General features: G+C 39.8%; 1 protein-coding gene across 2 annotated transcripts in view; it reads right to left on the reverse strand.

The window, feature by feature from the left end:
- Window positions 1-13,762, reverse strand: part of cacna1c (calcium channel, voltage-dependent, L type, alpha 1C subunit) — a 139,495-nt gene that overhangs the window by 51,897 nt on the left and 73,836 nt on the right. The window contains exons 7-10 of one of the 2 annotated variants that reach the window (XM_035673392.1): window positions 12,943-13,046; window positions 9,462-9,549; window positions 8,799-8,883; window positions 1,179-1,269 (exon numbers count right to left, since the gene is read on the reverse strand). In XM_035673392.1, the coding sequence (XP_035529285.1) occupies window positions 1,179-1,269; window positions 8,799-8,883; window positions 9,462-9,549; window positions 12,943-13,046 (368 nt within the window). The remainder of the gene's footprint in view (window positions 1-1,178; window positions 1,270-8,798; window positions 8,884-9,461; window positions 9,550-12,942; window positions 13,047-13,762) is intronic. The other variant, XM_035673400.1, reaches the window with a different exon arrangement.

Here is a 13,762-nt window from a genome sequence, read left to right on the forward strand (position 1 = left end):
AAACAACATAACATAGACAAGGATGGACAGCGAGAGTACAAACAGTGTGCCATCCAAGTGTGCCAACTGGCTTTAGTGTTTTGATTCAGTTTTCACCTCTAAACTGTTGATACTGTGTGTTTGTGCCTTTGTGTGCTAAAGTGGGCCCGCTGGGGTCACGGCTCCTGCGTGGCTTTGTGTCTAAGAAAGAAAGCAACACACTTGTTTGAATAATGTAAAAAATGAAAGGAGAAGGGGGAGTCGGAGCGAGTGAGTCAGCTGTTCGTGAGCTCCCACAGGGGAGGAGGAAAGCACTTCACTAGCAAACACATGAAGGAGAGAGAATAGAGTTGGAGAGAAGAAAAGGAAATAAAACTATTGATTACTATTGAGATGTAACGTCCTGCTTTTCTACTTTTTGTTAAATCCCAAATAATGGTCAAGCTTTCTTTGCACCACGAGTCAAAAGTCATGTTTACCTTGTGAAATGGACAAATTCAGAACAGAAGAATCTTCTTCTGTTCTGAATTTATTCCTTTATTTATGATTTGGGTTAAGGTTCTGTGACACTGATTAATAATTAATTAATAATACAGTATAAAAACTATACTTTTGGAAAATACATTTTTTTCCTCTGATAGCAATGACAAATATATATTTAGATATTAAAAATGAGCCATAATGCAAGATGAAAATCATTTAAATTTAAATTTTTCAGCTAAGAAAGGATCCGGCAACTTCAGACATCAATGTGGTTGTTTAGGCATGGTGGTTTAATGTAGGATTAATTCCTCTTAGTCTGACCTATGTCTCATCAAGGTCACAGATTTTTTAGGGAAAACTGTTTCGAAAATGAAGACGCCTCTGGGAACAGCAGCTCTATTTAGGTGTCTCTTTAAATCAGAGAATATGAAATATGATCAGTTTAAAGTAAGAATACAACCCACTGTCACTCCTCTGACCAGCGTTACCAGCATGAATTCTTCCAAACCTCTGTAAGCTTGATGAGACAGAGGTCTGGCTTTGTGAGATCAGTAAAGGATAGAGGCAGGCTAAGCCACTTGTACCATAGCTAACACTGAAGTGCTAATACAGGAAAGATGCAAGATAAGAGTTCATCCTTGGGATTGACAGAAGGTGACTGAGAGAGCTGAGGGATAGAGGGAGGAGAAGAGGTGTGTATGAGAGAAGGGACTTACGCTAGCCGGGTACAGCAGGTCTCCCCCTCCACGTCTCCCCCGGGGGCGTTGTCTGTGTTGACTGATTCATTCTCACTGGCCGGCATGCTCACTGAGAAAATGCAGAGAAAAGGAGATGACAGATGTAGAAAGAAAAACAGGAAAAGGAAGAAAGAGAAAGATGAATAAACACAATAAGGAAATTGGTTGTACATCCTCACTTACATCATTCTTTTGCTGGTGTTTACTGTATTGCTTGCTCTAAACTTTATAAATGTACTAGTGCAACCAGTCTTCTATAGGTAAGTAATAAGGAGGTGCACTCGACATAATTTTTAAATTAAGTAATTACACACTAATTTTCTATACCAGTAATATTTACCACTTAGGGAGCCTGAGATACAACCTCTGCAACAGCTATTAAGAAGGATTTCAATTTCTAATCTGAGGGATTGCCTAACTGCGGGTGAATTAAATCTTAACAAAACCCTTTGGTGGTTTCATAGCTCATGGAAATTGAAAGAAAAAACATGCGGAAGATTTTGGTCTTTGGTCTGAAAACTCATGGGGGATGTTGGAGTTTAATTGCAGCCAAGGTTTTGAAAAAACCTTGAAATGCTTTTTAATAAGTTTTCTTAACTTTATTCAAGCTGCGAGAGCTTTGGCAGGATTGTCAATGCAAACATCTGAAAACTTACTCCCTTGCTCCAAAGGTTGTTTTTTTTTGCAGATATGCAAACAGGTAGAAAGCTCATTGAGCCCAATCCTTGTCTGTTTATAAAGCCACAAGGAGACTGCAAATGTGTCACTTTGTCCTTATCTAAAGACAAGTGTAGTGATGTGTAAAGATGGAAGGATGGATGCAAGATGGAGGCAGAAACTGCTGTAGAGGAAGGGCAAGTGTAATACGAATTGGCAGGTAAGGATGGAAAAGTGTTAAAGAGGGAGGATGAAGTGAAAAAATAGAGTGGGGTTGAGTGGAAGGACTGATGGAGGCATTAAGAGAGGTACGGATGGAGGTAGGGGAAAAAAATGGATTGGACTGATATGAAGTGATACATTGCTTTTTATTGCTTCTGTCAGTCTTTGCCTGCCTGCGGGAATGAGCTGCACTCCTCTCGCTGTCACCTCAAACACTTATTGTAACAACCTCTGGGTACCAAACTCAGATACTGCATATGAATCTCAATGCATATTGTGTTAAAGTAAGACATCCACTGATAAAAATGTAAAACCTACTCTTGTAAAACGACTCTTAGCATGAAACCAAAGAAAATGATCAGCAGTTAGGATGAGAGGTCTTTTTTGTTTAAATCTAGAAATCTATCTAAATACAACATGTAATGTATGACTTCTCTAACCTTGAATAAAAATAATGACGTGCCAAACCAATAAGCAATCAAGTAAATCAAAGAAAAGCAAGCATGCAGTTGGTCATTCCGAGCTAAAAAAGGGGGCTGCAGTCATCAAGCCATTCTGACAATAGCATTTGGATATCTTTTTGAGGGCCAACCTAGTTCCCAGGGCAGATTTCCAAAAGATTTTTAGCAATGGATTCAATATAAATATAAATAAATATGGTTTGCAGCATTCATAGGTTTAAAAAAAAACTTTTTTTAACGTTATGTTTTATATAATAAGCTGTAAGCTTGTAAGCACTAAGCTAACATAATAAATCAAAGTAAGCTGCAGTGAGTGAAGAGTGTATTTTGCCACATGGTTGGTGTTGGATGAGTTCTGTGTTGCAGAGATTGGGATGGTTTCTCTGAACGTTAAGGCCTCTGCTGTGAACATGCTGTATGTCCCCTCACCTCAACACGTGCCACCTGCTGCTATGCTACTTAGTTAAAAGCACTCCGGGTCCTCCAGTCTCTCCCGAGGCTAAAACCTTTCAAATATAAAACCAGCCTGGTGCCTTCTCCTCAATGGAGCTCTGAACTAGTTTAATACCTATTGTTAGAGTAAACCCCAAAGACCTGAGACACAGAGAGAAAGGGAGATGAGAAGGAGACGAGGAAGGAGCATGGGAGGGAGAGAAATGGAAGGAAGGAGGAAAGGAATGAGAAAGACAGGTAAGGGTAACACTTTTTTAACACAAAAGAGGGATTCAGTCATTCTTACCAATGTTGGCATGTGTGAATGTGTCAAAGCATTTAATAACAGAACTGAAAGTAAGCAAACTCCACCCTAATGTAGTGAACTAAATGATGATTAAAGGATTCACTACAGTAGTCTTTGGAGAAAAATGTGTGTGTGTGTGTGTGTGTGTGTGTTTGTGTACGGCTCTGTTTTGTGACTGTATCAACATATTGAACTAGTCCTTCATTCAGATATTAATTGTCCATGCCATCATCTCCAGAAGTCGTTTTCAGGTATTTTAAGCTGTCCACATTTTTGATACCAAATTGACCAAAAATTACTGTGAATCCACTGTTCAAAAAATAAAAATTTTTCATGCAGTTTAATACAATAATGTAATATTTTGAATTTTAGTCTCTATTTTTTTTCTCACTGGGCAATTGTCACATCATATTGGGTATGATTAAAAATAATCCATAAACAGCTTGTTAGCATGCAAGCACTCATCGCTGAAGCTAGTGAAAAGAAGTACCAGTATCTTGTATTTCTACTCAACAATATGGCAAGTGCCTGGTGAAAATTGTAAAAAGGCTAAAATTCAAATTTTAAAGCTATTTCTCCATTATCTTTTATTATCAGAGCTAGCATGGCTAGCAACAAAGCAGGGGCATTTTAGGGAAAGGAATCTGAAATAACAAGGAGAGGACTGTGGCATCACAAACATTACATATGTTTTTAGTTGTCATGCGCAGTGTGTAAACCGCACTCCAGTTGTATTCTGTGATGACATTGTCCTCTTTTTTCAGAGAAGTCAGGCAGATGCGAACTGTATCCTTTCCTACGATCCTAAAAAAGGAAAATAATGACTGCATCTCAATACAGAAACAATGTTTCCTCTCCTTATCTCTTTATTCCCTTTAGTGATAGTTCTCGCCTTTTGGATTACACATAATTAAAAGTTGAGGGCCATGAAACTTGGTAAAGGTTTTAATGCAATGAAGACATTCAATATTGCACGCAGCAGGGATACTAATTGGTGGCAAACTTCCAAGTCTCCACTGCGAGAGAATATTAATATATATGGCCTTGAAATTAGATTAGTATTAAATGGAAGGTGTACAAGAGGGGCGAGGAAGACAGTGAGAGGAAACTGCTTTACAGTGTTGAGAGGCAGCCACTGCCCCCTTTAGCTTTAAATCTTTGGAGTGGCGGGGGGAGCGGAGAAGAGAGGAGAGGAGAGGAGAGGAGAGGGTGCAGACTGCTTGCATGTCTAGAATCACGTTTCCAGTAAATCTTTAACTAGTGTTGGACCATGCAGACAGACGCACACGCCTTACGAAGGAAAGCCGCATTTTTCTTCACGGCTCCACGCAGAGACTGAAAACGATGGTTCTTACCTGGAGGATAGAGAGCACGGCTCAGCAAGACAAACACACATACACGCATGGATACACACAAAGAAGCACTCACAATCAGCACAAATGCGAAAATGCACACAAACTGTCAATTGGAAACACAAATAATGGTGTACTCGTATTGGCTGTAATGCCATACAGTACAGAACCTGTTGCAAAGACACATGATTGCCTCTGCAAAAATTACATTGCCTCTTCATATTTACACCTCATTTCATTACTCCTGCTATAACTACACTCTGAGATGTATTACTAGTATTACTGCCTTTTTCTCTCTTATCCCATTTTGTTGTTTAATATCTCTCTCTAAGGTAAAAGGAAATTACAGAACAGAAAGAAAGACAGAAACAGAAAGAGAGGGAAAAGGTATTCATTGAGAGGAGTCATATTCTAGAAAGTTGAGGAAGTCAACATTCAAAAGCTAGCTGCCGTGTTCTTTTCACTGAGCACTACACAGTACAATACATGTGTCCATCCTAATCTGTATTCTTCCTCTTGGTCAACACAATAGCTATTGTTTCTTGTCCACTTCACCCCTTCCTCTCACACTATTTGCATTATTCTGAGCCTATGCATTCATCAGCATGCTCCTCCATACCGGGGTCACTCTATTGTTGAATTCTGCTCAGTAATTCTAATGTGATTGTCCAAGCATACTTGTACAGTAGCAAAAAAAAAAAAGAAAAAGAAATACATATACATATACATATATGAAGCATGATATCGAGCAAACATTTAGTACACAAACATATATGCAAGCACGCAGCTACACACACATGCTTATTACTCATACAGTTATCCATCTAAATAAACCACATCGCTACACAAAGATTGTTTAAGCTTTGACTAAATTGCAGACGATAATGATACATGAAAATCAGCTTCTTGGGTACCACCATATTCAAAACCGCAAACACAACCCTCGCAAATAGGTTTTCTATTGTGGAATACGAACCCTCAAGGCAAATGCACATATTTATCATGGCAGAAGTTGGAAAACCAAAGTTTCATCGGCGGAGACAGAAAAACAGATCAAGGAATATTTTCTCTCATCAAAGACAACAGTCTGAAGTATACTAATACTTTAGTTATAAATAGGAAACATTTTAAATCTATAGTATAGACTATAAATCTACTATAGAGTAGCAGCAAAATGCATGCTACACTTCCGACACATATACGGCCACATCTGTATTACTATCACCATGAAATGCATAGTAGAGTGGTCTTCATTTAAATATGTTGAAGACTTTTATCTTATTGATCCATACAGTTGGAACCTAAGTTACATTCTCCACGTCATCCTGGGGGGTCCCGAGGTGTTTGCTTGATAAATGGGACATGTAAACCCTCCAACATGCTCCTAAAGGAAACATTTTGACCACAAGCCCTTTAGATCTTATATCTTATTCATTGAGATTTACCAAGATAACTTCAACTGAAGCAATCATCCTATGAAACTTTAATATAAACACATGCCTGATTACAACCGAATTCACGTGGAAACACATGTCACAAACACGCACGACACAGAGACGGACACATACCGTCCTGAGAGTCAGTAGAATGACTGAACCAGGCAAGCTTACTGGTCTTCTTACCCAGGTGGGCTGGAGACACTCCTACCACAGACAGCAGTGGCAGGATGCCAAAACAAGACGACAGCATGCAAGAACAAGATGGCAGAGGGTGAGAGCATGCAGGACACACACATACAGTATGCCCCCGAGATGACAGGAACACACACAACACACAAATGCGTAGAGGAAACACATCATATGATACATATCCATAAATAAATAAAGGACTAACATGCCATTCGTACCACAGTGTGTGTGTGCATGTATGTATTTGTTGGTCATAAGTGCAACCTCACAAATAATTAACCTGTATATTTTGGAGGCTTTTGAGACATGCACCCTCACTCATGCTGTTACTAAAAACAGTCAAAATCAATAGACTGAATGACATCTACTACTCTCTGTCACACACAAAAAACACACGCAAAGACTATAAATATTTATCTTTTTCTGAACACTCTATATTCACATGATACATCAATATTACACCCTTGTAGCTCTTCATGTAAAGACTGGGTGAGAGATAGACACATAGAAGGATGTGTGTGGTTTCTGTATGAGTGTATGGTCACTAGTGTGACTTGTTCATGGTGTGAAATCCCATCTGTTCTCTGTCCCAGATACCCTCTGTGTCTCTATTTGTCACTCTCCATACATTTATATCCCTCTTTCGTATCTCAACTTTTTTTTCCCTTCCACCTCTCTCATTGCTATCTTCTCCTCTATTCTCTAAGTCTCCTATCCCTTCTTAGGACATACGTGTGTGTGTGTGTGTGTGTGTGTGTGTGTGTGTGTGCATGCACTAGTCTATGCAAAATGTCCTGGGCAGCAGGGACAAACTGCCCTCATTCATCTTCCCAGAGGAGGATCCATCCATCGAGGAGAGAGGGAGGCAGAGCAATAAGAGAGCAAGTGACTTGATTTTCCACCTTCACAAACAGAGGGATGATTGATCTCTCTGATGGAGAACTTAGGATCATATGTATCAATCATTTTGTCAGATAATCTAAATCTAATTGGCCTAAGTTATATCATTTAGTAAAAGCAGTGGACTGAATCTTGCATCTGACTGATACTTAGTTTGAATACTTGTAAATAGTCTTGTGTTCTTTATTGTTTAACACTATGACTAACTTGGGTTTGTGTGGACATTGGACATAACATCTTCTGATGCAAAATTTGTAAAACTTGAAGGAAAGCAGCATCTCAATATTGTGAGCTGATATTTTACAAAAGTGGCCCAGCTGGGAGGCCACATACTGTATTTGTCTATTTGTTAATGTGCCAATATCTCAGACACTGCTGATGTGTTTTTGCAACACTGATTGTCCCAGGGGAGCACAACGGTAACAAGTGAAAACAAGCAGAGGTTACAGATTAGCCACAGGGGTGTTGTGCCTTATTTTCATGCAAATTGGGTCATTGCTCATTTGACCATGTTAATTTCTAGCGATTCACTGAAAGATTAGATCATAATTTTTTTCTTTCTTTCTTCTTCCCTTGGCAGTCATCAGTGTTCCTCAGAATGAGCCACAGTGCTTTGTAGGAAATGAGCGCACTGTGTGCAGAATGTATGCAGATTGCATGCTCTACCGCTGCATATTTAGTCCGCATCATTCATTCATTTATCATCAGTGTGAGCCAGCTGAGCTCCAAGCCTTTATAAAATAGTTCATAGTGCATACTGTACAATACATGCACAAAAATAGGACAGACACACTTTTCGTCAAATCCCTGCTTCTCTTTCTCACTATCCCTATTTCAAGTTCTATTTATCTTCTCTGAGCTCAAACCTCCAGGTCAAATGAGACCAGTGCTCTACTCTCCCTCCCCTGGAAATGTAGCTCAGTCCTGGGGAGAGAAGTGCCATGTGTGGATGCCTTTCTCTGGAGGTGTTGTGGAAAGAGACAGGGTGTTAATTTGTGTGTGTACATTCCTGTCAACAGACAAGTACACACACTCCTAAGGGTGTATACCTACAGTGTGTGTGTATGAGTTTGCCTAAGTGAGTGTGTGTGCATGTTTGTTGTGTGCATGCAAGTGTGTGCCCAGAGGCTATTAGCTGCAGTCTGACACATTCCACTAATATCTAAACAGGCTTTAAACCTCAAGAGGGTTCTCAGCCAAAGCAAGCAGACAATATTAACATCCTCTCAGTTTGTCAGTCAGTCACTCTGTCACTAAGTCAGCCGTTCATTCACTGACTATAAGCCACTACCATGTGATGGAGACTGCAGTGAGCTCACTACTTATAGACCAAACACTAAATTTAACACAAACATACACACACCCACACATGCACAGTTCTCCTCACTTGGTGCACTAAGCACATAACATAGTCAGATATAAACACAATTATTACAACTGGCCATCCATTTTCACACAAAGTCGTACTGTACCCAAAATACAGAAAATCCTAACCTACAATGCCATCACGCAACAATTCATAAATCACACACACACAAAGGCATTGTCATCTTCAAGGCAAACTACAGTAAGCAAATAGATCATCACTCCCTCTCGCCCATTTTAATGTTTAACACACAAGCACACACTGTAGTACTCACGGTTTCTGGGTTTGTCATCGTCCATGCCCTCCTCTTCATTCTCTGGGTCAATGTCTTCAGCCTGAGTGATCCAGTCTAAATAGCCCTATATTCACGTACGGATACACACACAGATAAAGAAAATACTGACTGGTTAACAGGACAGGACTGAAAGCAATGAAATGTTTCCTATTCATTATGTTTCTCGATATTTCTGTACCCTATTTTTCTATTGGGCACTTTTAGATGATGTATGGACATACAGCAGTTTCAACTACAGTATTTTAACATGATTTTTTAAACTCAATCAGTCTCTTTGATTTCCTTCGATTTGCCTCGTAAATAAAGTTTGCTCTGCATTCTATATTTGCTGCCTGAGACTGATGGTATTTTGGACTTCTCTTTGACGTCCATATTCTGTTGGTCGTCCTTCTCACTAGTGGTAAAAGATGTTCAATATTTAATAAAGCTGTATTAACCATGATAAGGTGTTGCCTTAATTCCTACCTAACTCTGCCTATCCTGTGGCCTTGATAGTGCCAGATTTAGCAACAGGAAACTGGGAACTTTATAATTTCAATCACCTTTTGAAAAGCCTGACAGTAATATACAGTGCATTTTTGTGGCAGGTTACATCCTCTTTCAGAAGGTGGCTCAATTTAACAAGCACAGCCTACAGCCTACCTTGAGGTCCTCCTCTAGTTGCTGTTTTTCTCTGAGTTTCTGGAAGTCACCACGTGCCTTGGCCTTCTCCCTCTCCTTGGAAAACTCTCTGGGAAGAGGGGAGCAGGATGGAGGGATGGGGGGGTAGACAGTTGGGGGCATAGATAGAGGGATAGAGAGAGACCGGAAACAGGAGGGAGAGGGAAAAGAATCTGAAAATCTAGACTGAAGAGTTGTGGAACAAATCTTGTGACAATACTGTGATAATACATATATACATTATACAATAGTTCAGAACAGGAAGAAGGAAAACCTGCTAAAGAGAGAAAAACATTTACAGTGAAGATAGAAAAGCTCTGCCAAGGAGAAAAGGTGTTAGTATGCAAATACAGATGAAAGCATATCCAGACAGACACATTGGAGCTGGATTCTCAAACAATTTAATTCATTGAGATATACATAATAGAAGAAAGCTACCAACAGTTCAATTCAGTTCTGTTTCTGTGTTGGTAAACATGGTAACCATCATTAAGCCTGATACACTGGTGGGGAAGTGTATAATATAATTATAGACTGAAAGTGATTTTTGTAATTGATGCAGATTAGAACTTCAATGTAAAGGCATCTAATTGTAATACTTCCAGGAGTCTGGCTATAAATTCAATCCCAAAGTGTCCAACAGCTGGCGAACCAGTCTTCTTTCTCACTTGTAATTTAATTTATCTGTATTGTTGCTGTCCCAGGGCAACAGGGCCCCAGGTGATCCCAGGCCTGCTGGGAGTTTTAGGCTCTGCGGTGTGTTCTGGGTCCACCCCTGGGTCTCCTCCCAGTTGCAATGCGCTTGGTACAACCCCAGAGGGAGGGACAGAGAGGGCACCCCTCACCAGCTGTACCACGTCAGCTTGCCCCTGTCAAATTAGAGGAGAAGTGGCTCTGCACAGAGGTCTGCCCGCATCACTGAGCTTCTAACCTTTTGTCTACCGCCTCATTCTCTCAGTCACCACCCAGAGGTTCTGGCCATAGGTGGGAATAAAAATATACAGATAAACTGAGAGCTTTAGTTTGTGCCTCAGCTATCTTTTCATACAATGTTTTCAATTTTTCATGTAGTAAAATAAAATATATTTAAGTGTGTACATGTAGAATTAAAATTAACTATCCATTTATTCTCAAATGCTCCTATACCCACTAATTATGGAGCGATCTTATTTCTTTTACTTTATTCTTATTAATACAGTATAATGTCTGCTTTTTCAAGAGTTTGAGGATCTTGGGGGTGATGTTGGAAAAGAGATCATAAACTGAGATGATTTAAGACAACTAAGATCAATATTAGGAGAGTGTGAAATATTGAAATAATATGATGAAACCTGCTGAAATTACTTCCAGGTGTCAGGATGAAAGAAAGAATTAAGGAACATTTGATTAAACGCTGCACTTGGGGAAGGTCAAAGCCACAGATGGAGTTTGTATAAAAAGAAGTTATTTGGATGAGATCTGACAGGAGCTGGGAGGCTTGGGGACATCTGCAGTTAAAAGGTGTACAAATACAAATTTCGAGAGTCCAAACTGTGGAAGTTTGAAAAACGTTCGAGACTTATATGAAGGTTTATCTGAATATTCTCAATCATATATGCAATTGTTTGTAATTTAACATGTATCAATGTTCCATGTGTTTCATGGTTCCCTGGAGAGCAAGATCAGGATCCATAATGAAACTCTATAGACGTCATATCATATCATGTGCCATTTTCATTGATTTTTACAGTCAGTCTGGAACAGAATTAGTGTGTGTGCGTGTGTGTGTGTGTGTGTGTGTGTGAGAAGAGAGAGAGAAAGAGAGAGAGAGAGAAATAGAGAGAGCGAGAGAGAGAGGGAGTGTGTGTGTGTGTCCTATGTGAAATTTAGAGGAACCTCAGATCACACTCAACAGACAGCATAGGCACACTCTCATACACACAATACAGATCAATGAGCATTAGGACAAATTGCTATTGTCTCGCTTGTCAGAACATTAGCAGGAGACCCAATCCTATTGATCTGTGTTTGTGTGTGCCTGTGTGTGTATATACTGTGTGTGAGTGTGAGTACACAACTCTGAGACATCGCTCTCATTTCCCCCACTCTCTCTCTCATCTCATTTTTCTTTCCTAAATCATCACTGAATTCACTTTTTGTTTCTTTTTCTCTCTCTCCATTCTCTTCCAAGACAACCTCTCTCCACATTCTTTCTATTTACATAGTACATCAAATCCAGACAAACACAGTCACACCTGTTGTTTCTGTCTCTACGTACGTTGCTCTCCTTCCTGTTTAGCCATTAGTTATTATGCCAATCTGAGACCCACACACACTCCATGGAAGAAGCAGTTGGTAAAAGGTCAGGCTGTGTAGTGTGCTGACAGAATCATTAGTCAGAAGTCAGACAAAGAGTCAGTCAGACAAAGAGTCAGACAGCCAAACCCTCCAAACTGTTTGGACCTGACAGACCTCTATTATTTTTCCCACAGTGCTGCTGTCACATCACTGTGGGTGTCAAGCGTCAGATTCGGGTCAGTCAGTCAGTCAGGGGTGAGACACTTCACTCCCTTAAACCTGTTCCATATTAGTGTTCACCATAACCTACAGCATAATAAAGAAACTCATATTTAAAATTATACTATACAAAGCTAATGATTGATTTATGTTTTTTAATGGAGGTTGGTGGGTGGCCAATAATCTGGCAAGGTTCAATAACCTCAAGGTTAATGTTTTAATGTATTCCCAAAAGCTGAAATCCATCTGCAAGCTGCAAAGTATTTGTCAATATCTTTACAGTGTTCTACAAACACAACTTTCATTTGGAGTAATATTAGGCTGTGTCCACTAGGAGCCTGAATTTATATCACTGGCTTATACTGCTCTTTATTTTAAATTGTAATGACAGTGTTTTATGCCATACCAGTAGCGCTGGCAATGGGGCATTTTATGATAGTAATAGTGCTATTCTATAGAAGCAACACTGTAGAGTTGTAGAGGGTGAGTCATTTTGGCATATTGAGAGAGGCGATATCCAAAAGGCCTCAATAGCAGAAAATACCCTGCTATCGAAGTGTCCTAGAGCCAGATGCAAGTACAATTTCACTACAGTCAGCTATAAAGATAATGACTCAAAATGTATGCAATTAATTTAGTTCAGTGGGCAGTGAACCCACAAACACATGTGGAACTGTAAAACACTTTGGACACAAGCATAGCCAAATAGTATATAAACCATTTCCATGTGCCAAATGTTGGTATGTATTGTGTTTCTAAAATACCTAAAGTACCTCTACCAGTTTTACTACAAGACATAGACAGTACTTTTTTAACTTAAACACTATCTACAGCCAGGAGTGGGAAGTAGACAGAAGTAGAGTTCCCTCTAGCAAAAACAGCAAAGCTCTTTAGGAACAACAGAATGAAGGCATGAAGGACAGAGAGAGAGAAGTTAGTCTCAAGTGACCTTTAACCTTGCCCTTACCCGCTCAATACCCCCAGAACCAAGTTTAGCACAAAGAAGGATCCGATGATGATTAAGGTGACAAAATACACCCAGGGCCACTTGTACCCTACTGCATCATTCACCTAGGTGGAGAGATGTAGGCACGGAGGAGTGGGACCAAGGAGGGGAGACAGAATGGATGGATAGAAGGTAAAGTTGGACGGAGAAAAAAGAAGGCAAGTAGCAAGGACATCGATTGAGAATGCAGGGATGAAAGGAAGGAAGGAGCAATAAGGAATGTTAGGAGGGAAGGGAGGGAAAAGGGGAAGAGGGAAGGAGTTAGATCCTTAGTGAAACTTCCCAACAGATGGAACCGTTTGCTTCTGCAGGATCCCTGCTGTGATTATGGTGCATTCACAGTATTTGTCAGAGTCACTTAGTGGGCCACATGGCAATGTATTTGGTCAGCTGTATTCAACATGGATTTCCAAAGTTGGAGATGTACTGGTTGATTTGGCGGCTATATTATAATTTGGCCATGTAAAACAGTAATAATGACAGAAGGCTATGAATGACCCATAAGATAAACAAAACAACTGCTCTTAGCGCTAACTGTTAGTGTGACGAAGCTGAGCTTCTGTGAAAAGGGAAGGTTACAAGTTTAAATACAGGCTCACTGTGGAGAAAATGCATTATTTGTTAGACACTGCAACAGACCGTGCAGCAAGACTCCCATGGATTGGACATCATTACTGTCCTCATGACAAATAATTCTCTCTCAGTGTCTTTAGTCTCATCACAAAATTCAGTTAAATAAAAAAAAGACATAAACAGTTAAGTTATTATATATATATATATA

This window comes from Morone saxatilis, unplaced genomic scaffold (assembly GCF_004916995.1).
Source record: "Morone saxatilis isolate NCDOM2014 unplaced genomic scaffold, NCSU_SB_2.0 Contig10, whole genome shotgun sequence".
Classification (NCBI taxonomy): domain Eukaryota; kingdom Metazoa; phylum Chordata; class Actinopteri; family Moronidae; genus Morone; species Morone saxatilis.